The 26,103-nt window shown below is 36.3% G+C and overlaps 7 protein-coding genes across 18 annotated transcripts in view; 4 read left to right on the plus strand and 3 right to left on the minus strand.

The window, feature by feature from the left end:
• Window positions 1-1,429, plus strand: part of LOC124298944 (trinucleotide repeat-containing gene 6C protein) — a 47,428-nt gene extending 45,999 nt beyond the window's left edge. For all 8 annotated transcript variants that reach the window (XM_046751650.1, XM_046751644.1, XM_046751648.1 and 5 more), the window contains one exon: window positions 1,172-1,429. In XM_046751650.1, coding sequence (XP_046607606.1) covers window positions 1,172-1,293 — 122 coding nt within the window. In that variant the 3' untranslated portion in view covers window positions 1,294-1,429. The remainder of the gene's footprint in view (window positions 1-1,171) is intronic.
• A 634-nt stretch (window positions 1,430-2,063) lies between these two features.
• LOC124298959 (ADP-ribosylation factor 2) lies at window positions 2,064-3,879 on the plus strand. The gene has a single exon (XM_046751698.1). The coding sequence runs from the start codon at window positions 2,484-2,486 to the stop codon at window positions 3,024-3,026; it is 543 nt and encodes a 180-aa protein (XP_046607654.1). The 5' UTR covers window positions 2,064-2,483; the 3' UTR covers window positions 3,027-3,879.
• Window positions 3,477-8,854, minus strand: LOC124298946 (E3 ubiquitin-protein ligase ZNF598). Of its 2 annotated transcripts, XR_006906917.1 has the most exons (3): window positions 7,456-8,854; window positions 4,147-7,319; window positions 3,477-4,110 (listed from the first exon to the last, which is right to left on the minus strand). XR_006906917.1 is itself a non-coding variant. In XM_046751656.1 (2 exons), exons 1-2 carry the CDS (start codon window positions 7,870-7,872, stop codon window positions 4,899-4,901), a joined length of 2,838 nt encoding a protein of 945 aa, XP_046607612.1. In that variant the 5' UTR covers window positions 7,873-8,854; the 3' UTR covers window positions 3,477-4,898. The 2 variants fall into 2 exon arrangements, 1 of the variants encoding a protein (XP_046607612.1); XM_046751656.1 differs by having other exon boundaries at window positions 3,477-7,319.
• Window positions 8,855-9,363: 509 nt separating this feature from the next.
• Window positions 9,364-10,463, plus strand: LOC124298956 (39S ribosomal protein L9, mitochondrial). Its single transcript, XM_046751694.1, has 2 exons — window positions 9,364-9,625; window positions 9,712-10,463. The coding sequence occupies exons 1-2, from the start codon at window positions 9,530-9,532 to the stop codon at window positions 10,414-10,416; spliced, it is 801 nt and encodes a 266-aa protein (XP_046607650.1). The 5' UTR covers window positions 9,364-9,529; the 3' UTR covers window positions 10,417-10,463.
• A 31-nt stretch (window positions 10,464-10,494) lies between these two features.
• LOC124298952 (uncharacterized) lies at window positions 10,495-14,621 on the plus strand. Its single transcript, XM_046751688.1, has 6 exons — window positions 10,495-11,174; window positions 11,429-11,564; window positions 11,683-12,196; window positions 12,489-12,695; window positions 12,883-13,127; window positions 14,049-14,621. Exons 1-6 carry the CDS (start codon window positions 11,104-11,106, stop codon window positions 14,259-14,261), a joined length of 1,386 nt encoding a protein of 461 aa, XP_046607644.1. The 5' UTR covers window positions 10,495-11,103; the 3' UTR covers window positions 14,262-14,621.
• Window positions 13,337-20,646, minus strand: LOC124298951 (INO80 complex subunit D). 3 transcript variants are annotated; one of them, XM_046751687.1, is made up of 4 exons: window positions 20,557-20,646; window positions 20,037-20,277; window positions 17,911-19,476; window positions 13,337-16,650 (listed from the first exon to the last, which is right to left on the minus strand). In XM_046751687.1, the coding sequence occupies exons 3-4, from the start codon at window positions 19,247-19,249 to the stop codon at window positions 16,484-16,486; spliced, it is 1,506 nt and encodes a 501-aa protein (XP_046607643.1). In that variant the 5' UTR covers window positions 19,250-19,476; window positions 20,037-20,277; window positions 20,557-20,646; the 3' UTR covers window positions 13,337-16,483. The 3 variants fall into 3 exon arrangements, with proteins under 3 accessions (XP_046607643.1, XP_046607642.1, XP_046607641.1); XM_046751686.1 differs by having other exon boundaries at window positions 20,032-20,277; XM_046751685.1 differs by having other exon boundaries at window positions 17,911-20,277.
• Window positions 20,647-22,388: 1,742 nt separating this feature from the next.
• LOC124298948 (dolichyl-diphosphooligosaccharide--protein glycosyltransferase subunit STT3B) lies at window positions 22,389-26,076 on the minus strand. Of its 2 annotated transcripts, none has more exons than XM_046751666.1 (7): window positions 25,719-26,076; window positions 24,605-25,303; window positions 24,176-24,486; window positions 23,518-24,061; window positions 22,938-23,399; window positions 22,752-22,842; window positions 22,389-22,648 (listed from the first exon to the last, which is right to left on the minus strand). In XM_046751666.1, the coding sequence occupies exons 1-7, from the start codon at window positions 25,940-25,942 to the stop codon at window positions 22,622-22,624; spliced, it is 2,358 nt and encodes a 785-aa protein (XP_046607622.1). In that variant the 5' UTR covers window positions 25,943-26,076; the 3' UTR covers window positions 22,389-22,621. The 2 variants fall into 2 exon arrangements, with proteins under 2 accessions (XP_046607622.1, XP_046607621.1); XM_046751665.1 differs by having other exon boundaries at window positions 22,389-22,613; window positions 25,719-26,075.
• Between the last annotated feature and the right edge of the window lie 27 nt (window positions 26,077-26,103).

Consider the following 26,103-nt stretch of genomic DNA (forward strand, 5'->3'; position numbering starts at 1 on the left):
CAATAATGCGGTAAGTATCGCATTAAAAATGTCATTCACACACAGCTGGCAGGGAAAAATGAATATAAAAATTTTAAGTATCGGCAATTGATTTTTTCGTGCAATTGATAATAATAATAAGATTGTCAAATCTAGGCCAGATTCTCTCGCTTGTGGTTTTGAGGCAAACTATAATGTGGGGTTTTTGAGTGATACGTACAATGAATTTGGAATATCAAAATGTTTGTTTCTTTGAGTAATTGAGAAGGACCATACACGGCAGCCGATTAAAGCGCAACGTAATAATTATGCGGAGATGAAAAACGGAAAAAAAAACAAAAAAAAAAATATATATATATATATAATGTAATGTAGAAATGAGAATGTAAGCAACTAAGGACGGAAACACGCGTCTGTCGGACAAGGTGAATAAACGATTGAAGCTTAACTGCAAAATAATCAACTATACGTACGTGTGTTTAAAGATAGTCACGCAGCAAATTAAGGAGCAGTATAGAAGTATATATTATGTATGTAACAATAACGATAACAATTGATAGTCTGTAATGAAAATTAGTAAGTAACATGGATCGATAATATATAAGCAACAAAAAGTGCTTTTATCAAATACAATATTATTTATACCATCCTGATGATATATATATATATATATATATATATATATATATTTATATATATATATGTATGTATACACACAAATATATATATATCATATATTAAGAAAAAACATACTATATATAATAAACGTGTATTATCTACCAAGGTATATTATTATTATTATAAATACATATATATCTATATAAATATATGTACATACATATTATATATATATAACGATTATTACTATATTAATAATATTATACGTAATAACATTACATATTATGACCAGTAAAGCAGTAAATAATAAAAGTTGTCCTAAATGTGAAGAGAAAAGTTTTCTAAATATCTATTTCTGCACAAATGTTGTGTAATTTTTGAACAATTATTGCTGATTTTGTTACCTCTTCCTAATTTGATAAAGTTTCATTTTATGGATGGCAGATTTTTCTTTAAATATATATATATTTTTCTTTGTTTCTTTTTCTTTCTCTTCATCCCTCTCATGTCGTTCAGTGTATAACCACGTTTATCGTATAACAGGATTTTTTATTTTTTTTATTTTTTTTTACAGATGAATATCCATCATCCAAGACTTCCCAAATATCCCAATTTTCTCAGGATTTACGTTCCCGCTATGCTGAAGAGCATCTTATTTATGAATTGTTAGAATCGTTGAAGATGCCAGTCCAATAACAATCATTTATAGAATATAATTATTGTCTTTTATAGTATACAAAATATGTACACTGCAACAGGTTTTTACATTTATACAATGTTACATTATACGCTTTTATTTACATACTTACCAATTTGACCGCCAAATTTTATTATTTGTGTTTTTCTTTTATTATTATTTTATTATGTTTTATTTATTCTTGTCACACCAAATTTGTATCATTCTTTTCTTTTTTTTTTGTTGTTTTTTTCTCAACATCGTTGTATCAATTGATTAATCATATTTGTTACTTACGTACAAATAAATTTTACGGTTAGTCATTTACAATGACTAGCCTTCGAACGAAAACCTTTAACACGGTCAAAGTATTTTTTCCTTCATCTCTCAATTTTTAATACGTCCACGGATCATTTGAATAACGCTGAAACAATCGTAAGTATAATAATGTACGTAACATATGTATACAATATATATATATCTTGTTGTTGCTTGATAAATTCAACGTTGGAACGTTATTTTTACTTCGAATCACGTAGATATCGATGAACTTGTTGAACGAAACTTGACTTTGAAGCTGAAAATAATATGTCGATAGTATAAAAAGGAATGAAAAACACATACGTACACTGCGTCATACGAAGTTGTGCTGACTATTGAATTTCAAATTTTCCGCTAATAAAACATGGCGGTGTGAAAATGACTCGCGAAGTTCCTTTGCCTATCTCATACGTCTAATGAGTTTTGTTGTTGTTTTCTTTTTTTTTTTTTTATGTTTATTATTACCCATTCAGCTACCGAGCACATTTTATCAATGTTTAATATAAATGTTAATTAGTTTTTCGATTTTACCGACAGATCAAATTACATTATTCGTTATTACGGTGTGATTTGTTCGTATTACGTATGGCGATTTCTGCCAGCTATTTCCGGTGACTTTTGTTACTCTTCGGTGACGTTTACTACGCGTTTTGCTCCGACTGAGAACGGTATCAGTGGATTTTTTGTCTATAGTGGAATCTGACGCAGAGACATTCGTGTGTAATATAAACGATCAGCGTAACCCTTCGTGCATACGAGAAGCTAACTCATCGGTCATTGAATTATTCGTAGAATAGAATCGAGGGAAGCCGGATCGCAGTTGACACGAAGGACCGCATATTTATTTTGAGGTTTGGGCCGAGTCGACACCTCTTTTCAAACGACGAAAATGGGCCTGACCATAAGTAGCCTCTTAACACGCCTATTTGGCAAAAAGCAGATGCGTATATTGATGGTCGGTCTCGACGCTGCCGGAAAAACAACCATCCTCTACAAGCTTAAGCTGGGTGAAATCGTGACGACCATACCCACCATTGGTTTCAATGTTGAAACGGTAGAGTACAAAAACATCTGCTTCACGGTGTGGGACGTTGGTGGTCAGGACAAAATCCGACCCCTCTGGAGGCACTACTTTCAAAATACGCAAGGACTGATTTACGTCGTAGACAGCAGCGATAGAGATCGTATTGCCGAAGCAGAACGAGAGCTAGCCAATATGTTACAAGAGGACGAACTGAGGGACGCCGTTCTTTTGGTTTTTGCCAACAAACAGGATTTGCCCAACGCCATGTCGGCAGCCGAACTCACCGACAAATTAGGTCTTAACGCCCTGCGAGGGCGTCATTGGTACATTCAAAGCACCTGCGCCACCCAAGGACACGGACTCTACGAAGGGCTCGATTGGCTCAGCAATGAGTTGGCTAAAAAGTGATAGAATCTTCAGCTTGTGATTCGTCGCCAACAATTAATTGTAATGTTTATCTTATATTGCATCACTGGCGTAGGGAAAAGTAATTGAAGATATCGTAGTTACCGGCAATCGTACCGCTTCGTCTTCATTTACATTTGTACTACCTTCTTTACACATTGATTCATTATTTCATTCCTACGTGGCAGAATCTGAACTAAATTCTTTTGTTTAAAATTAATATTCTTGGAATGTGAATGCCTCCAAATTTTGGGTGTTCATTGTCGTACTAACAAATCGCCAGATGTAAAAAGCAAATGTACAATTCCTTGAAGAATGCTAATGTAAATGAATTTTGAAAAATGTAAATTTTGGGGTAAAGCTCCGTTTCAATTCTTCAACACCCTTGTAATATTTTTTAAAACTTTTGCACTAATTCTAGTATTATCTATCTTCACATTTTTCTAAAAAGAATGTATTATTTTGTGAAATTGATATTTATGGAAAATGTGAAGTAACGAGAGTCTTAGAAAATTAAAAATTTTAACTCAACTCAAGTTTTAGTCATGCTTTACTAATAAATAGTTTTAAGTAATATTTGCGCATAAATTTGATTAATTTTCCCTATGGCTCTGCAATTAAATAAGCCACAACCAGTGTCTCCTTCAACAATACAGACTGTTTGTAACGTCAAGCTGACAAGAAGAAAAGAAGAGAACGAAAAAATTATAAGATTAGTCATGTTCATAGTTATAAGCTAAGAACTTAAATTGTGAGATATCTTGCTAAGATCTATTCATCATTGAAAATAGTGGTTTGTATTGTAAGAAATTAGTTGATAAGCGAATAATAAATAAATCAAAAAATAATATCCCAATTCTCATGATGAATTTTCATAACGAAATATCATATCGCTTTACTTTATGAAAATCATTTCAAGTCTTAAGATTTATTCTCGTTTATTTTATAACTTCGTTATTGTACAAAACTTTTTACGGTACACATTTCGATACAGGGCTACTAGGCAATCAAGTATCAAATATTCTTAATATTGGTGTTATCCTATTTTTCTATGTTATTAATAATTACCTTATGTATCTATATATATCTATCTATATATATATATGTATATATATACACACACATATATATATATATATATATACACACATAGATATATATATTTATATATATTATTACATAATTACATAGGAAAACTCATCGTTCATAAGTATTTAATATATACATAGCAACAGCTTACGAATCATACGTGATGACACGAACATTTGTTAAAAAAAAATGAATATATAAAGAAATTGTATTCCGTTCTTTGCTCAGAACTTTGGTTATTATTCAACAGTAAAACGAAAACTTGACCGAGTTAGAATGAAAAAAAAAAAAAAATGCTTAATTTCATAGATGATGGACATAGCTAACAATGTACTGATATAATATATTGTGTTCACTGGCAGTGTCCACATATATTTGTATTTCTATTTCCTTTTTTCTTTTTTTTTTTCATCTATAGTTGTCGATTGAGCTCTTCTTTAATATCTTAGTAAAAAAATTCTGATAGTTATTGCTAAAATCGGCGCAATGGTCAATGAACTTCCAATTAAATGTAGGCTCCCTGTATTTCCAGAATAAGTGAGAAAATGTGAAGTTTGTCGATATTTCATTAACCATTTTCATCTTTATGGTATAAATATTTTATAAAATTTGAGTAGTGCATCTTATCTATGATGTTAAAATTTCGATAGACTACAATTAGCGATATCCAAAACTCGAGTGCACGTTAAGATCAAATAAACTGCGGGGATGGGTATTCGTTTTTTTAACAATCTTACAATAATCTACAGGTTTGTTACGATGTTTGCACATGTGAGAATTATGTACTCATTTTCTCACCCAACTGTTACTTTGTTGGATAGGTGCTACTTTTCCAAGAACAGGGAAATGATTTTCCAGGGCGTGGCTGGATAAGTGAGCTCTCAAGTCAGAGCCGCTTTTTACAACTTGGGCACATGTTGCACACGCATCTAACCCTTTGAGTTTTGAACCAGATTCTTTTTTATGAATCTTGAATAATTCTTGTTGTTTGCTAATGTCTGGCAAAAGAACGAGAAGTTCTGGAAATATTGTTCCAAATGCTGACATACCCATCGAGTCGCGACAACGACTGTAATAATCCTGAGCATTGCAAGTACCCTGTCTGAAAAGTCCGCTAAGATATCGAAACTCTTCTATCGCTTCTGAAACACCAAGTTCTTCGCTGACCTTGGCAACTAGATTTTTATTTCTCTTGGAAAAATCTGGAGGCGGTACATATTCGTAGTGTTTATCTTGCTGCTTGTCGTTGTTTGGTAAAATGGAGTAACTTTGACCCGAACTATTTGTGAAGGTCAAGCCATTACTTTGCGGACGTTGAACACTATTCAGTGTGACAAAGAATCCTGGCGGAGGTGGTGGAGCTGATCCAAAACCTGGAGGAGGTTCTGTAAATCCTGGGGGTCTGGTTGGAAGAGATCCTAAGGCTGGAAAATCCTCAAAATTGGTATTATTGTTTGTTGATTTCAGGCTATCAATTTTTAACTCCGAACGTTTTCTCTGGACTGTATTTGGCTGAGCATTAACTGTACTACTATTCCCATTTACTGAACTTGCTGAGTTGAATGTGTTGTCCATGGAACTAACGTTGATTTGCGAAACATTTTTCGATTTCTTTTTCTCTTTTTTAGATTGCTCATTATCCTTCCGAGGCACTTCTTCATTCTGCTTCAATTCCTCAGACACCATTGCCGATGCTGCTTTACTTTTCGAAGTTCCACCACCGCGTTTAACATCTTCAACTTTCTTAGGTTCATCAGTCGAATTCTTCGATGCGCTGTTTTCTTTTGTGACAACATCCTCGGCATTCTTAAATGATTCTTTATCTTTGTTTAAATTTGAGGCATTTGAATTCGATTTTGAACTGCTGGATTCGTTGCCGCTAGAATTACTACTATTTGTGATCTGCTTAGCTTTTTTCTTTTTGGTCTTTCCTTTAGTAAAATCACTCGTAGCCTTCGCACTGTTCGTTTCGGATGTCTGTGGTTGAACCCACGAAGGTGTGGACGGTACAACAGAAATAGTTGATTGCTTATTGGATTTCGATGATTTGGAGAGACTCGGAAAATCTTTGCCAGATGCTATAGGTGGCGAAGGTGCCAGCGGTGGTGGTGCAACTTTTTTAGACTTGGGAACAACGTTATGCGGTGTCTTTGTACAGGTAACTTTTGTCCATTGTGCCGTGTTTAGGTTTGTACTAGGTTCAGGATTTCCCAATGCTGGAAAGTCGGAATCTCGAGACAGTTGAGCGGGCCGAATCCTAATATTAGGTCCCGAGACTCTCGTAGTTACAGTACCATTCGGTTTATGATTAACATGAATAGATACGTTTGAAGTAGCGCTCTGTTGGCGTTGTGGTGTACTTGGACCAAGCTTGTTTGAGCTAGAGACACTCAAATTAACAGTTTTCGAAATAGTTCCACTAGCACTAGAAGACTCCGGACCCAGTGCAGGAAAGTTTTCGTCTGTCACATCCAAAGTCGTGGGTCTCATTGTGCTTCGTATCGTCAGGTTTCCTCTACTCTTTGTCTGACCTAGGTTTGGAACCACCGGAGTTGCGTTGCCCAACGTAGGAAACTCTTGAGTGCTTTGAAAGTCAACAGAAGGTTGCCTTAAATAGGTTGGCTCATTTGTGGTCAGAAAATAATCAACTCCACCAACTGCCCCAGCTTCCTGCTCAAAATCTCTGTTGTTATATTCCCGATTATTGTAATCTCTGTTACTGTTGTGATCCCTGGAATTTCTAGTCACTGATGAAATCCCCGGCATCCTTCGATTGTTTCTGCTATCACCTCGTGGTGCTAAAGTGAATTCCAGCTCCAAAGTCCGAGCCTGTTTAGCAGCTGCTTTTCCCAATTGTTTACCGTGAACGCTAGCCTTGTGTGCTTTCAAATCAATGTCGGATCTAAATACGCAGGTGAATTTTTCTTCCGCGCAAGGACCTTCCTCACACAGAAAATGCTCGAGCCTGAAGTGATCTCTGAGATAATCGTAAGTACTGTAATATTGGTGCAATCCATCCGCGTCACAGAAATGACAATACAAGTGATCTCTTCGTAAGTGACGGAACAACTCGTCGTTGTCCATGTAGCGCTGATCGCAAAACTCGCACAGAGGATGTCCCTTGTGACTTCTATCATCCACATCTCCTTTCCTTCTATGTTGGGCAAGGTCTGACCTTGTATAGCACCGTCTCTCATGAGAGAAAATCTGTGAATAGAAATTTGTAGGTGTATAATTTAGTTTCGAGTAACTTGCAGTCAATTTTTAAGGATACGACTAAATGTAATTTTCTGCAATTATTGTAGACAATCTTTGAATACAAAAGATTGATTGGGAACGATACCTTCAAATTATCAACACACAGATCGCAATAATGTAATTCATGAAGTCTCCTCATGTGATCCTTCAGGCTGTTAAAGTTGCTGAATACTTGTCTCTCTTTGCAAATGTCACAAGAATGCGCGAGCAGCTTGATGAACCTCTCTTGTATACCTTCATCGTCAAAATAAATGTTGTATCTTTTGTCGAAAAGGTTTCCTTTTCGCAAGTGACGAAACGGCTTGACTTCTCTGGTAAACACAACCTTTGGCAAGTCTTGGCGGCATATAGGACATTCGTTCTGGCAACATAAAACTCTCATCCGAGTACTGCAATCGTGACAAACTGGATGTTCGCACATTCCGATACTGTAAATCTCAACATTCTTGAAACATACAACGCAAGCGTTGTCTGTGTCGTTGTGATCTTCTGATTTTGACATTTTTTGCTCCAGTTAGACAATTTTATAATTATCTCTATTGGAATATACTTTCTTGTCTCAGATCAGTTACAATTTTGTAATCTTTCATTTACATATGGGTTCAGTTGCTTTATGAATCTGTAACTATCGAATGAGCCAGATATCAAGTCTTCATTTTACGTGACTTTTAACGGTTCTTTACAAGAGACGATGACAAGACGTAGACGTTAAATATAACAAGATGAATTCTTTGAATTAAAGTTACGACGTTTAATATTTGCGCCAGAGAACCTTGCAATGAAATTGTTAGAGATACAGTGCAGCGTGTATAATGTATGGTAATAAGAAGTAATGCTGGATCAGTTTGGCAGGCTGTACGATTTACAGAAGTATCAAAGTCGTACTGAAATTCACAATTCAGTGACCTATGTATCAGGTTCTTCGAATAATTCGTATCTCAAAATAGACACAGAGTTGACAACTTTTTTGGTGGAAACAGATGGTAAGATGTCCCCAATGTAACAAGGTTATAACAGCTAGATGTATTACTCCTCGCAGGCCTACCGCATTTCCGTAATGTGAAATTTTTCAAAGTACAGGAATTCTCCGAATTTCCCGCACAGTTTGGTGTGATTTTTTTTCTTTGGATTTTTTTGTTTTTAACCAATTACTTTTGAAAATATACTTTTTTTCCACCCAAAAAGTAGATCCACGAATTGACCGTAATAAACCGGAAATGTGTAATGCATTTCTGGTTGTCGGTGGCGATCGTACTGCCGTTCGCGTGGCACAATTCAAATCACCTTGGGTGGCCTTGAGTCATAATCCTTATCTTTTTTTTTTATTGTATAACTTATGGAAATTCGTATCAAGATCAATAACAAAAAAAAAAAAAAAAACCAATCAAGACGATTTACGTTATTCCCCGCTTGTATAATTTTTACTGACTGCCCAATTAATCAGTCTAGGCACTACTATTCTATTTATAAAACACAATTGTATATAGTGATATTTGTTTGGGCGTTGAGCAGAGATATTTGCAAAGACGGCAGACCCCAGATAAACCTTTTCAGCGAATCCGAAATGCTTCGCCAAATGGCTCTGAGGATAATTTTATTTTCCTGCACTTACCGACTCATTCGACAGGATTATGACGGGATAAAATCTCCACATATTTTGCTTCTCATTATCACCCAAATGAATCGATTTATTTTTTTATCGTTTGCTAGTGTTTGACAGTAAGTTCCCGACGTTTAATAGTCAATAGTTGAGTCGTTATTAATAAAACAAATTCGGCTAAGAAGTTCAAGCGACGTCAGCACCTCACAATTGTATTTTGAGATTGAATTTAATTCTGCTTGTGCGGAATCGTTTTATTATCGTTTGTTGGTGTTTAATCGCGCTTGCCCAACTTTTAACAGACCCCTGATTATTTGTAAAATTAAAACAAAACAGTTAAAACGATGATATAGAGGCAATAGTCCCAGAAGCTTGTCTAGTCCGTATTAGTGATCAGTGGTGCAGGCTCTGCAGATACTGTCCGTTCCGTCGGTAACAGTTTTTGTTCAATTTCATCTATAATATCTATAATATTATTCACTAGACCGGGTAGTTGGGCACCTAAAGTTGATTTTCAATAAATTGGGCCCTCTCTCGTTGAAGGAATTTAATATAAAAAATGTGGAATAATTCGGTAAACCTGTCAAAGAATCTTCAGTACCTGTCTTCCCCATTTTTGGCCGCATATAATGGTTTTTTATCACAACAAACACGGGTAAGCAATGCGCGTCGTAACCTCGCACGTTCGATTTGTTCACACTACGCATATGTAACATGTATGTGAAATTGTCATTTCTTCAGAACACATTTATACTGAAGAGGCGAACACCTCCTGGCCTCGCGAAGAAAAATGGTCCATCGAAAGTCCTCAGAGGAAGACACTTTGTGTACGAGCTTGTCGAGGATACCAATGTGCGCAAGAAACCAGATTTGCAATTGATTTTAACATCGTACGTCGAAGGCCTGGGCAACAAAGGAGACCTAGTTACGGTTCCACGTAACAAAGGTTATACTAAGCTTTTGTTGCCAAGATTAGCGATGTATGCAACTCCGGAAAATATTGATAAGACTAAGGCGGCTGCAGATGATCAAGTCAGCCGATATAGCAGTCCTTATGTAGAACGCACGATTAATGTTTTGTCGACTAGGACGCTGCCTGTTTTAATGTCAAACACCAATCCATGGGTGTTGGAAAAATGGCATATCAGAACATGGCTTCGCAGATCAGGATTTCACCTGCAAGATGAATCTATAACACTACCCGACAAACCAATTTCAGGACCAAATCCAGCAATGGAGGGTAAAGACTTTTACATTACCGTTACAATAAATAAAAAAGAACAGGTTAAAGTAAGATGTAGATTATTTCAAATTGACAAAAAGAAATTCACAGTGCCTGAGGAGTATTACAAAAATACTGCAGAACCCATTTTTCCTGAGGATAAATCTATCTTAGATACAATGCCAGGATTTTACCTTAGGGAATCTAAAAGTAGTCGTATTTAGTCTGTTGTGAGAATCCCGTAATTGTTAATAAACGTATTAAGTCTAAACATATTTGATTATTCATTTCGTATTCATGTTTATTTCCCAAATTATTTGATGTCCAATAACGTGTTTCAATATTTGTTTTCGCTTTATATGAACACTTGCGATTACATGAGGTTGAAGTTCATAATATTCACACAGCAAAATGTGAAGATAAAGTTCAGTTACTTCAATTATTACAGGTTTAGGACAGAGCAAATGAAAATTAAAGTACTCAAATAATTAATGTTATGGTTCAATTTATTTTTCTACAACGCCTAAATCTTGAAAAGTTGAAAGTAACTGAATTTTGAGTTTATATATTGTTTTATAACGTTATGAGTTCACATGAATATGCTTTATGGAAGCATGGGGCTTTGATGGATATACAATCATATCAGCCTTCCTAGTCTTTCAAAGTAGTATATTATATTTTTTTTCCCTATTATTCCACGAATGAAACTTACCTTTGTAAGGTATAATTTCACACGATAAAACACAATACATTATAGTGCTATAGTTCAAATTCAGGGTGATTATTATTTGATCAATACCCAGTGCAGTTCATGTGCTACAGTCTGATGTTTTCTTTTTAGCTTCATTCAAACATAATTTATCGTTCATGTTAATTTTTAACTAGGATCGAACTTATGAAAAACATTAATTATGCAGGCGAGTGTTCCATGTGAAAAAAGATTTTTATGGGACGAAAGCAACGACTGCTTGTATTTATTGGGGTTTGTTCGGAAGTAAAATTACTTACCATTACTTAGCCCAGCTTCTGAATAAATTGAATTCAGCAACTTCAATACTGTTAGTCAGAATAAATGAATTTCCAAATCGTACGATATTTTCAAAGCATCTAACCAGTTCACAAATTCGCTAATGACTCGACGTTAAGATACGATTTTATTAGTACAAATTACATCGATTTTGCCTATGGCATATATTCTTGTTACGATTTTTATGCACATTGATAATATCATAGCAGAGCCCCGAAACAAGAGAGTGAACAAGCAGGCAATGGTCTCAGAAAACATCCTCAAAAGTCGAAAAAATCCGATGTCTACTGTCCACATGCATATTTAGAACTGAAATTTGCTGAAACTTTAAGTCCGGACGATAAGGTAAAAATTGTCAAACTGGTCTTAAAAGGAAACACGTTATTTGAGCTACTCAAAACTTTTACTTTGCTTGAATTGTTGTGCTAGATCTCCGGTAATTCATTTTATGATATTGTAACAGATGCAATTTAGGCGAAACTTGATGAGAAAAGTTGGCCCCACCGAACCAAATGTGATTACCCTTCAAGATATTAAAGATATCGTGATATTCCTGGTGATAAATCCGATCAGTATAGAGTTTATCAACTTCTTTCACGAGCCGGTGGTGGATCGATTTGTGAGGTCTCTTATAATCTATTTCCAACATTACATAGAAGTATGGGAAGATTTGTGCCAGAAGCGAGCAGCTACGGCAAGAAAAGCTCCAAATCCTCTAGCATCGGGTGGACAGTTGAGGCAGAGTGATGAAATGCAGAATTTACGATCTCTGGTCGGTCGAGAATATTGCGATATATTAATTGGAGCCAAGGACAGTCTCCCGTACCATCACATGGTTGCTAATAAGAAATCACCCAGTGACGAACCGTCTGGACAATCGCAAGGAGAAAAAGATCTGAGAATTTTTGAAACTCTAATCAGGATGTCGCATAAAGTCGTCTGGATTGCTCTACAGAGAAAACATTCATGTCTCATTGGTCAGTTGCTACTTTTTGCAATAAAAAACATTCTTCTCTTCGAAGAAGTTCTCTCTCTGCAGTTATTGTACCATCTTAAAAAGTCGGATTAGAGATTCTCAATTTTTGTTTCTTACAGTAAAACTTGATGGTAAAATTAATTGTTGTATTGAATTTCATAGATAGACCTGCAAATGTAAAGACCTGTAATTGAACAACGCTTACTGCATGCGGTAGATTTTATGAACCATTTTGTCGCGCTCTCTACTATCCGTGATACCTAATATGAATATCGTATATATTCGTATTTCAGAAATAGAGATGCATCGATTGTTCAGAACAGACTCTTTCAACACAGCAAAACGATTGTGCGGCAATTTAATTACAGATACTATGTCTGAGGATGAGATTCGCGTTTTGCAGGGGCCAAAAATACCTGCTAAGAGGAAGCTCTTAAGAAACTCGCCGTTGCCTTATCAAATCATAAACACATGCTGTGACTATCGTGTCTTATCTATAGGTAATAAAAAGCATACACATTGCATATGACAGAACTTGCGAAGCTCAAAAACTGAGAAACGTTGATCCGCGTAACTAAATAAACTTAAAAATACGAATCTAGTTGAGCTGACTTAAAATTCTATTTTTTTTGTATACCAATCGAGTGAAAATTTTCAAATGATGGTGAAATATGTGTCGAATTATAGGAATTCCGTATTTTGAAACACATGACCCGAGAATTGAGTATTTAGAAAAAGCTTTACTGGCGGATGAGACGGAGCTGCAAAACTTAGGAATCAAAGTAGGTATTTTAGGTCAATCGCGTTCGGATTATGATATGATGCTTATACGTACGAACGTGGATGAAGATAAGCCAGATGATCGGATGAGCGTTGACTTGGAAAAAGAGAAATGGGAAAAGAGGGACTCTGAGGGAGTCCAAAAGAGAATTGTAAGTTGATACGAAACGTAGATTTCACTCTAATTGCCAATATCCGCAGCTATATTTTCATTCAAATGTACTACATACTCCACAGTTTCGCTTTAGTCACGGTAAACAGAGTATGGATTTAAATTTTACTTGTCGTGAAATCCATAGAATTCTAACTCCACATTTTCAGTTCCATGTTGGGAGATCTAAGAAGCTTTGTTGAAATCCTGTTTCCAATTACTCGTATTTATTTTTCTATGCATATTAATCATAATTAGATGAATAATTTATACATGAATACCTTATAATATTAAACTGTTTAATGAATGAAGAATTTTTATCGAATCTAAACTAGCATAGGTACTGTAACAGGTAATATTCTATTACTGTTTTCATCGTATTTGGCAGTGACTTAGAGATCCACGTTTAAGAATTAGAAATTAAAAGCTGAAATTATTACTGAACAAAATGTTGCAACGTTATAGCATACAATTGTAACTTCGTCAAAGGTTTCGTTGACCATTTTATGTTGTTATTTCTGGGAAACATTTTTCATTCTCTAGAGGTCGTACGATATAATTACGAGGCTCCTTAATTCATGTTCATTCAATTCATCAACCAATATCAGGTGACGATTACGTATTTCAGTATAAATTTCATAGTTGAAGAAAAAATAAATCGAGAATCAAGATGAGAATCGTGATACAATTTTACGTATCGACAATAAATAAACATTTTTAACGTTTGTTATTAATAACATTGTAACGTTTGCAGGGAATGAAGATATAAAAAAATCTTATCTGTATAATTGATACATAATTTGATCGAATGTCCCATTGTTCAATTCAAGTAATTAAAATTGGAGTTAGGACTCTGTGGCTTTCAGGTACATATTTCGATGCTACTACGAGAAACGTAACTGGAGAATCTTAATATTTTCAGCAATTACACGAGGTGCACGAAATTATAAGTATGCCAACGTTTGGGGATGATCCGGAATTAATTGCTGAGTATCCAGTTGAACCTGGCTCGGTGAAATACGGGGGTAGTCAGGCAGCAAGAGAAGTCGCGCGGAAAAAGTGGATTGCCAGAGCTATGAAGTGCTCCAATAAGAATTACGTCGATATAGTCTCTATAGAAGCCAGCGAACAATAACTCAAAATAGTTTTAAAAATCTCATTGATACCACATCGATATGAACTTGACTATTTCCTTCTTCTTTTTTGCTCCAAATTTACAATGTGAATTTTTCACATCTAAATTCGTTGAATTATCTACCATAACAGCATACGCAATTCTTTATTGTAAAAATCAAATCAATTTTCATGTTTAGACAGGGTAGCTTCAATCATTATTGTATACAGTTCATAAGCGGTTTTTGGTTTTCAATAAAAAATATGTCAATGTCAATTTAGGACATTCAGTTACAAGAGATCAATGCCTCATCAAAACCACAAGCATGATTGTAAACGTGATTACGATAAGTTTGATATAATCATGTTTTCAAGATTCAATTCAACGGTATGAAAAATATCATGGTCTCATCTTCTGATGATTTTGTCATTCGACTAACACGTGCAGGGTTGAAAGTATCAGCGGTTCTGCATTACTTATTCAAAGTCATAAACTTTGGCCTTGCGTGCTTAATTAGACACAATCAGGGCATGGATTACTATAAATTTTTGCTATCGAGCCATTGTAACGTTCGGATCCTGAGTTTGCACCAGAATAATTAGCCTCTGTAGCAGTTAATAACGAATTCTTTTGTACATTGAAATCAATTGATGAAAATATGGTCGGTAATTATTGAAGCAAAAAGATTAATTTCATACTTTGTAGCATACGAATGATAGAACTGATGAGTCAGAAATGGGATTATTAATGTGCGGAGACAATGAATTAGTTTTATGAAAATGCGCTGTTAGTTTTTCTTTCTCTTCTTTTTTTTTTTTTTTTCCTTTGTATAAAATAAATGTGTGAAATGGGGAAAGATATGACTAAGTGCTACGAGGCGATGTAAAAAATATGCTTATTATAATTGGTACTGCCTAATCAGAGTAGTAATTATAATATGTTACAAGACATAAACATATAGGTACATTAGGAGCAGCGGACAATGGTGCTACGTTCACGTTTGACATTTCTTATTTCCCATTAATGATAATATAACTGCCGACTATACAATTAAATATAGCAGTAACCGTTAACAGTAAGGATACAATAGTATTGAACCTCCAATATGGAGTCTCACTGGTTACTTGTTTGTTTTGCTTGCACGCAACATATATTTAATTCGTATAACAAATTTATTTTGATACACCTTATGGTGTTGCACTACCGCAATCATATCTGGAGGGACAATCTTTCAAAATTGTGATATTTTATTCAATTTGTTGTACACTTTTCTTTTTTGTTTTTTTTTTTTTTTTGACAAAAACTTCCTGACATAGCGCCAGTGTAGTTTTAATCAAATAATTTACACAAATATTTGATTTACAGTGTTTCAATAAATAAATAGCGACTATCTAACAATTCTGAAAGTTTAATCCCCATTCGAAATAATGAAACTAGAAAAGAAATACCTGTTCTTTCGTTTAAACGGGTGATGAAGACTTTGCGCGGACGTTTGCAAAGGTTGCAATTCACAGTTTTTGCAACTCGAAACTCCATTTGAATTTCTCATTGTTATGCTATTGTTTAATTGTAACTAACAAATAATTAATAATTGTCTAGATGAATATAATACAGCGTGGATCTGGCGAAAATATCGATCGTTATGCGTTCATATTAATATTATTAATTATAACATTTTGATGTATGAATCACGATTGATATAACAGATGTGTTATGTGTATGAGGTACGCTTCTTATCAATTCAGTCGTGTGCCTGTGCAACGGTGCAGCTGATCCAATTCCATAATGATTATAAGATGAAGAATTATTACTTCTAAAGAAGGAAAATTAGGAAATATCTCTTTGCCAATTAACCATTAGGTATAATGAGAACAAAAGGGCGTCTTAGTCATATTTTGAATGAAAAATTTCCCACAATATTAACAATTTAGTAAACTTAAGATTGGTAACGAAATTTTTATCACTAATTGTATTTATTGGGTATAATTGAAAGTTCTCAAAATATGATAAAACACCTATCCTCTTGTTCGCACTACTCCGACTGAGCCGTTATACTCATTCAATATAGATACCACTCTTTAACAATATTCAGAAATTGTAATAACTATACATCCACAGTTAGTAGTACAATATTTCATTTTTCGAGCACAGACACAAACAGCATTTTTTTCTACGTTATAAGGAACACGGGCGAACCTAATCATTTCAGGGTTGCGTTAATGAGGTGCGAGGGGTGGAGGGGGCTACGAAGCAATGTCGGACATGAGCTGGGCAAGCAAAGCAGGTTCTAAAAGACCGTGACTTTGACCCATGCGCTCTAAATTGCGAACATCCTTATCCACTGCTTCCAAAGCCCGCTCCAGCTCTTCTTCCTCTTCTCTTGAAGGCTCGTACTCCCCGTTTCTGCTCTCTGCAACAAAACATAGCCGGGAATTTTATCAGACAACACGGTTCTTATTTTTGTACATATTTTTTCTACCATTAGTTAACATTAGCTATTGAGAGTTGCAGTTACACCATGATCCGCTACAGAACACAGAGAGTAAAAAGTGAGTGAAAGAAAGAAAGAGAGAGAGAAAGAGAGAGAGAGAGAGAGTATTTATCAAATACCATCTGACCTTTATTTATATATACACAACAGGGACGTTCGGCGCAGTATTTACTACTACTGTGCTTCAGAAAAGGTATGTACCATTCTTATTACCTTTATTCACTCAAACCTACCATGCCTAAATTTATAAGATTAAATCTTTCCGAATTATCTGTATATTTTTTGTCGCAGTTATACAAGACGATTTTGTTGTACATTAAGGAACCGATATTAAAGAATAAGTTGACTTAGGCACCACTTCAAAATCACTTCGCTCTAGCTCAGATTTTGGTAGGATTAACGTTAGACTAGAAACAGCGAATTCGAGAGCTGGGAGTTTGAAGAACGTTGTTTTTTGTTTTTTTTTTTTTGTTAAATTTCCTACATGCACTTCCAAAGTGAAAACATAGACTGCATGCTCTTCATGAGATCGTTAAAATAACGACAACTTAGATTTTTCTATCCCTGCTTCTTTTACGCATTCATTGCTCACATTCAAATCATCATAACAGAACGAGCATATAATGCATAGCATTACGCATTTTTCTAATGGCCGCAGCATTTTATTTCATTATACTGCCAATCTTGCTTCGACTACACATGCGGGCTACTACAATAACAATTCCTAAGAATTCTAGTTTTCTCATATCCATTGTGATGCGTGTCCAGAATGATTAGAGGACTATTTCTGGACCACTATTCTTCGACAGTTCTTGGCCACAGCAGTGGAAAAAAAAAAAGACACATTTCATTTGATTAATTTACTTATTTTGAAGTTGCAATGTACGTACTAAGTAATGTGAAATTGTGATTTCAAATGATTTCAAAGAATTGCTCGAAGATATCAGCAGAAAACGACGTTCTAACAGCCCTTCAAATATTTGATCCGATAACTGTATAAATGAATACCAAAACTGTTGTAAGCAAATTGAGACGATACCGATAAATAAATATGAGATTAAAACCGATTCTCAGATATATAAAACGCAATCTGTTTCTAGAAATAAACGTAACTTGAACACATAGCATAAACGGAAAGAAATGATTTCATTTGTTGTATTATTTATTAACATGTATTACCAATAAATAAGTCATTGAACGCGTCGGCGGGCAAGTTATTGAGAACGTTGCCAAAATCATGTTCGGCTGGGTCGAGGGAGGCGAATACTTCATGATCACCGAGATCGGCCTTGAGCGCTGTGCCAAGACCAAGGGACCCAAGACCAAGGCCCAAATTGAGGCCCGAGGAGTGCGACGTACCTTGAGGAGCATTTAAATTGTTCAAAGTCTTTGTGTGATTATCGCTGGTACTGATCTGGTTCACGTAATGATTCTGATCCTGAATAACGTCGCAATTTTTAGTCTCGGATCTACTGCATGATGGTCTCTTTCGTTTCTTGGGTCTGGCTTTAGGCTTCGGTCTCGATATGGTCGGAGATGTCGGTTTCTTCCTTGCTTTTTTCGGTTTTGACTCTTGAGCTTTGCGATGATAATTGTCCCTTTTTCTCGCGTGTTCAGGGCAAAGTGGTAGTTCGTGTGCGACGTCGAATACCGGTATACAGCACTGCGTGTTGTCGCTAAACTTTGCCGTGCAATGCTCGAACAGAAGTTGATCCCCATTGATCATTATGTGACGCGAGCAGTGGCGGGTGCACGGTAATGATATCTGGCAGCAGCCTTCAACACCGCACAACGTGCCGACCAGAAGAGGACTATCGACCGCTTTACTGCTCCCTGGCGAATCGTACAAGGCTCGAGCTGTTGCCTCAGGATCTCTCCAAGCAGCCTCTAGCAAACACTGAGCCTTCTCCTGCAGCTGGCTCTCCGATTCAGGTCTACTTTTCTGTAGCTGAGCCAATCGTCGTCTGAGATGAGACCGTAGCTGCGATAATCGGGCAGATCTATTCACTCCGCTTGTATTTTCGACAGAGAACCAGTGACGCTGATATACTGCAGTTTCATCCCCGCTTGAATCGCTGTCTGATATCTCGTCTCCGGCTCTAGGATAGTAGAGAAGCATGTGGTCTCGTCTGTGTCTTTTCGGCTTCAACCTAAGCAGGTTTTCGAGGTGTCTCTGCTTCCTTTGAATAGAATTTGAAAACCTGAGCTCGAGACCCCGTCCTGTTCCCTCGACGTCGACCTCGGATTCTTTGTCTCTGTTCACTATTCTTGAGGCAGCTACCGATCCGGACTCAGGTTTGATCCTCTGTCTTGTACATTTGCCTTTGGCCCTGTTGTTCTTAACTATTTTATGGTTTAGACTGGGCTTGGAATTCTTGGAAGATTGGTTCTTGACATTCCTACTGTTTATGGCGGTAAGCGGCTCTGGCTCGTTAAATACATAAGGATCCACTTCTTGGCGAGCCTCAGTTTTGAGCAGAGCCTTTAGCCGGTCTGAAAACTTCAACTTATTGTCCATGATTGAGCACAGGAGGCGAGGTAACTTCGCCGTATGCTTCGTCTGCTTTCCTCCGTTCCACCTGCATCCCCAAATGATCAAAAAATTCACCCGTACTCCTTGGGCTAGGTCTTGGATTACGCTGTATGTGTAGCGCTTTCTGTATGCACAACGAACACGTTATCAGCATTGGCTATCCACGCCGATCCATGCAACATCTTTGTTCCTTGTCTTGAGTTTTCTAGACCCTGAAGATATCCAATATTAATTATGGTAGTTTCATGCTATGCATTTTATACTTTACTGTGTAACTAAACAAAGGTCAGCTCAGTCTGTGATCACAGTACTTGAAAACATGAGCCTAGCCGATCTCTCTTCGGTTCAAATACACATTTTGTATCATTGATATTGAGTCGGTTGGTTTTTTACAAACACAAGATTGGGTACCGGAATAAATGGAAATTATCAAGCGCACAGAAAGACGGAATCATTATTTAGCCAAAATTAAGAGTTGCCTCTGGCTTGACATCTCGATTAAAACATTTGACGTTGGGGCAGGTCACTGATTTTTGGTTATGTTCACTTTTTTTTTCTTTCTTCGTACAAATTATAAATGCAAGGCACTTTAACACTAGGGGATGATCGATCCAAGTTAAAGCTTTGGCGCTGTTTATAAAACACCTCTACTTTTTACTCATCAAAATTTAGGCTCCAAAATATTGCTGGTGTGTGTGCGTGTGTGTGTGTGTGTGTATGTATGTGGATAATTTAACTGGATACTCGAGTGTGGTATATTTATTTACTGTACGCTTTGCCAAGGTCGTGAGTCAAACAGATTTCTTCGAGCCTCGCCTCCGTCGTATGAAATGATCAAAAACACTCGATACTTAGTCCGAATGCACAATTTTTAATAAGAATTATAGAGGCATTAGTACAAAACCCAGTATGCATCGATAATAACATTAGAAAGACATGTCAGATGTGAAGGCAGCAAAATGGCCGCTGCTGACAGTAGTCGCCATGCGGACTTAAAATTCCCTGAGCTCCGCCTGTAAGGGCGGAAAAAACAAAATTATTAATAAACTACATTATTTTATTACGATTTACGATTCATTTGGTTTATTCTTATTCGTTAACATTATTTTCGCCGACGACTGGCCTCCAAATTTTATCTACCATACACGTTAAATGCAGACTTAATAAAATAATATTAGGATTTCAACGCCGGTTGCAAATGTTTAACCATTATGCCAACCCGTGCTCGTGTTTATAATTATTATTAATACTTTGAATGATTCTTATATAATTTATGAATTTAAATACTTTACATTTTTACTATGTTTTTTAATTCACTTAAGTTGGAAACATTTTATTCACAAGCATTATTGAGCAGGGAGTCACGCACGTGTTTCAATATATTTTTAACTAGGAAAAACATTCACGCAGTGACTAGAAATTTTTTTCTTAATATTGCTCACTCTGCAATAAGCTTACAGTGATACCAATAACGAATCAGCTGATTTTGACAGCTGGCGAAACATAACCTATCGATTGATAACTTTGTTACGAAAGATACTATAAAAATTAATGGTAAATGTTTTTGTGAATGTAGATCTTGCAATAGATTCGTCGGACGAAAATGTGCCGAGATATAATTTTCAGAATAACCATTTAGATCCGTATATCTATGCCATCGTGAATTCATCTGTGTATGTGCAGTGATATTTACTCACTGTGTAGTAATAACAATATGGCATGCAGTTGTTTATCAGAAAAATGACATAATAGCATGATAATAAGTCAAATCAAAAGACTTGCGTATTTGTTGGTCAAATTTTAATACAGCCAAATCTCTGAAAGTCTTGGACTGGACTGCATACTCAATAACATTATTTGTTATATCATACATGCAGTTTACTAAGAGTTACAAACGAAATTTTACCAAATTTCTATTCAATCACTAGTCATTGATTTTGTTACTAAAATGTCCTCTAATTGAATTGTATAAAAATACTAGATCTCATCGAATAACATCGATTTTGATTTAGTCCATCAGTAGAAATTTCTCATGTAAGGTTGTAGAACAGCCTCACAAATTTTTTAATACAGTCTTTTGTAAAAATATACGATCTACTGTCTAATTCGAGTTTTCTTTTTACAACGGAGTTCACTAGTTCAATAGGTGAAAATTTGAAATAAAACCATGGTATAATATTATATCAATTCTAAAATATTGGAATTAAGTGTGTAAAATGATGAGTCATTTTTAATTTGATTGCATTGAAACTCGATATTTACCTCATCAATCTTTATTGGATAAAAAACAATGTTCCAATATTATGTACATTTAAAGAGACAACAGTTAGAGGTAATGATTAATTTTGGGGAGAAATAAGTTTAACACAAAGATAATCTTAATTAATTGTATTTCTGAACTACTAACCATTGAAATGGCAAAATACACGCTCACGCATCTGTCATATGAACGTATCATTATCACAAACACAATTATATTTCCAACTAAGAACACATATATACATATACAATATGTATACAAAGTCAGCAACATGCCACCTTACGCACACAACACTAATACATTGAAAATACTAATCAGCCTGAAAACAATTCAAATCAATGTATTTTGGAGGTAAGCATTTTGCAAATAATACTTCAATCAGTTAATAAAGCTGGATCCTATTGAATTAGATTTTTATTCATTCATAATAATCTAAGTTGACATCATTTCTGGATTCAGATGGAATTGCAATCGTTTCGTGTTAATTGAAAATACCAACTTCTATGTTGGTTAGTTGTTGTTTTTTGATATTGTCAATAAATCAAACGTATGTTTTATCCATCCACTTTCAATTCGTATATTTCTTTTACAGAACATGTCGGTGGCATGATACGACTAAGCAAATTAATCTTCGATGTCGAATTTACAATGTTACATTAGAAAGTATAAATAAATACAATTCGTAACAGGTGATTAAAAGAGTTCATTAATTAATAGTTACACCACAATTTATTCTGTACTTTTTTCTCCCGTTCTCTCTTACTCTTTCTCTCTCGTTCCAGTTTTTTTTTCTCTTTTAATTCGCGTTACACAGTAGTCTTCCATTTCTCATGTTCACCACAGGTCAGAATTATGCATAGATAGGTGTTCAAACTCCTAATAAGTGAGGGGGACGGTGATGTTGGTTTTGTTTGTGTTTTTTTTTTTTTTTAATTTTTTTTTTTCTTTTTTTTCTCGAAATTATCGTCCAAAGTCGTTTGGGAAGAACTGCAGATGGTTATTGCGTTACGTAGTAGTTTTTTTCTGCGGTTTTTGCCCCTTCACAACGGTGGGTCGACCCTTGATCAATCCCTTCTTGCGACGCGCTGTCTGTAACATCAATTTCCACCCCCCCATAATTTCAACTACGCTTCTGGATCATGTGGTGTATTTGTTACAGTGAACCAAACGATACGACGGACATCTCAAAAAATGTCTGAAAACGTTCCTACGAAACATAATGCTCACCTTTTTGCTGAGAAATGAACTCGTCCTTCGATTAATTGTGCGCTCTGCTATTGGGATTCTGGGTCGATTAAACTCTTCTGGTTTCTTCACTCTGTAGATGAAAAACAAAAAAAATAACAATACCGAGTAGAATGAAAATAGTAGAGGAAGTTTCAACATACGTACACACAAATATAGAATAGTCACCTGTAAATCCTAACAAGCCAGTGCTCAGTGGTATACGCCTCATCCAAATATGTGAGTTGAAAGTTTTTGTTGCCTATTTCCGCATTACGAGTACGATCAAAGCCTGCGGGAGAACGATAGTCGATCTTGACTTCTCCAAATCGATAATAACTCAGTTTGTACATAAGGGAATTGAGCAAAGTTGGAGAGCCTTCTGAATCAACTCTGAATTCACCCCGCTCTGTAAAGTAGTCGCTTTCTCTAATATCTTGCGGATGTTCACCCTCGGCTATACGAACCATCCATAAAAATTTATTTATGTCATCGCCAGAGTAACCGATCATCCCACCAAATATAACCAGCACATAATCTACATCTAACGATGTCATTATATCGTAAGCAGCACTCTCATTCGAACTCATTGCCTTGCCCACTAAAGCTATGTGCGAGTTGTTCCATGTATTATTGTCCACAAGTGTTGTCCTGTTGGTGAATATTATTGAATTTAATAAATACCGATTTTTGACAACAATAAATTTGAAATGAGTGCTGTAAAATGTACATAGATATGAACAGCGAATAGCAAAATTAATTTTTTCACCTATTGGCCATGCCCGCTATTTGATAGCCGTAATCCCACCAACTCATTACTCTTGCGTCATTTGGTGTATTTTGGGCAAGCCAGTAGTATGCCTCTCTGAAATCGTCGAGTATTGATCGACCGCCGTCATTGCTGTAGGATGCCAGAACTATAGAAGGACTAGAATATGCGTTACTCGTCACCCAGGTACAATGAACAGTGAACATCATTAGTAGCATCGAAATTCCAATGACTACACCATTACGGAGATTCGCTCCGAGACCGTCGCCTGAACCTTTTGGTCTCTCGTGTTTCATGCGCCGCAGTTTTCCCGCTTCATCATATAAGGCACGTCGGGAGCTTCGTTCTGTTTCTTCTTCGCTCTCCTCCTCGCTTCCTTCTCCACCTTCTCGATCACTCCCATCTTTATCTTCCTCTTTTAAAAATAATTCCAGTAAACCGCTAAAAGCTACTCCGGCCAACATACATACGACTGGCGTCAGAGTAAGCATCAACCGAACCATAACACCGGCAAAGTAAACAGCGCTTATAGCATATAGCACCACTGTAACAAATTAAAGGGAATTTGAATTAGATTTAAAATATTCTGCACTCCCAGATCAGAGGGATTAATTTTTGATGAGATATATTCAAGAAGCGAAGAATTGCACCAACTTACCAAAAACGCGCTCGTCGTTAATATGCTTGATACAGTACCACAATCCAACGGGAAAGGTGGTAACCAAAATATGCAGGTCAAAGAAGAAGCTAAACCACGTGGTAGGTTGATGTTCGGAGACAGAGGCAATTATGGGAATATGAATTTTAGCATATCCTGTGTCCCATAAGGAGTAAAATCGTCCGCTCCAGGGAGCAACGAGTCCTGAGTAAGTAAGAATGACGAGAATGAGCAGAAGGGCTGCTGCTGTGAGAGTTACAAAACCACCAAAGTACTTCATCTCAGACTTGGTTAACATTGTTCGAAGATACCTGGAAGAGGAGCATATAATTAGTATGAGCGGTTTTTTTAGTGCCAAATCATCGCGTTTCGTCTTTATTGTCTGAGACAATACTGATGCAATTTGAAGTTCCTTGTCAATTGTATTACCTGAAAACTGCGACAAAGATCAGCAAACCGAACACACCTCCAGCAGCCATGTGTTCGGAAGTTCTTATCGGTTGAAATCCAACGAATGGTATTTGCATACTGAGCAGTAGACCAAGAATGTAGAATGTTGTATAACTTGTAAAAAGCCGATTGCTGTACCGATTCATGACCAACAGTGCAAATACGTGAAGTGGGATTAAGTTTATGATAAAAACATATCCTCCCCAGGCGGACACCATGTAGAAGTAGGATAGGGCAGTGAGGACAGCCCAAAATATCGAGCCGGTCTTAACCGACTTTACCCAAAGGTAGTAAGTGAATTGCAAGGCAAATATCGCAATGCCCTCATTGTCGTAACTGCCGGCTACGGACCTGGATATATATCCTGGAACAATAGCTATAAAGCAAGCGGCAAACAAACCAGCTCCGGCGCTCCATAATTCTTTGGTCAAGAAGTAAGTTGAAATGGCAGTTAGGCCGCTAAAAACTGGTGCCAAAAACACGCAAATGTCTCTTATGTGTACAGGAATGTTGAGAGAGTGGAGAATGTGGTGTATTGATCCAGATGTTATCATGAGACCCGGGTAAACCGTCCCACCAACGATACGACCCAGTGGATACCATGCTCTTTCATCAAACCAGTTGAGAAAATTGTAGAATCCATGTTGTACCATGTACGCCGTTGCTCGATAATTGAACCTTGAACAGGAAAGTTAAATTTTATTAAAAAACTGTATGCTATGTGAAAAAAATATTTTTCCAAATAATATTTCCTATGTTTATTAGATGACTCACAATGAATATGGGGTTTGCATAAAGAATAGTTTTTGAGCCAATGTTGTACAGGCAAAAGATTCGAAGTGGTGAGAGGATCTGATAAGGACAGCAATAAGAAGTTTGATTTGACTCGATTGGTGAAGAAAGAAAGAACAATTGCTGAGTCAGGAGGTGTTGAAATGAAGAATAATTTAATTACTTGAAACCACCCTATAATAACTGATATGGATATCTCTAACCTGATATCGAGTTGGTTATCGGGAGGTGATTGTTTCACGAGAATTTAGTGAAGTGGGATAGGTAGAAAGTGGAAATTATGAGATAAAGCTGTACGTACCATGGGTCAAACTCGTGGATAATGCTCTCGAAACGAATAACAGCGAATAATCGGGATGCGAATCCCGATATCCAAGCGAGGAGCAGAACAGTAAAGGTGATCAACGAACTTAGACCCGCGGCATTAGTTAGCGTTGAACTCTTCACTTGTCGTGAATTAGTCGGCTGTTTGTCGGGGAACAGGACTTTCTTCGCGTGCGGTGCGTTCGCCTTCGAAGGCAGCATTTTTTAACAACCTCGATCACTCTCTTACTCTTGAAAATTTTACCTGAATACAAGACTTATCACCAACACCGCCATACGCGCACAAAACACCGGTCCCCGCACGACACGCAAGCAATGCAGACCACACGACGCAAGTAACGACACCACGAACGACACGTCAA

This window comes from Neodiprion virginianus, chromosome 2 (assembly GCF_021901495.1).
Source record: "Neodiprion virginianus isolate iyNeoVirg1 chromosome 2, iyNeoVirg1.1, whole genome shotgun sequence".
Taxonomy (NCBI): Eukaryota; Metazoa; Arthropoda; class Insecta; order Hymenoptera; family Diprionidae; genus Neodiprion; species Neodiprion virginianus.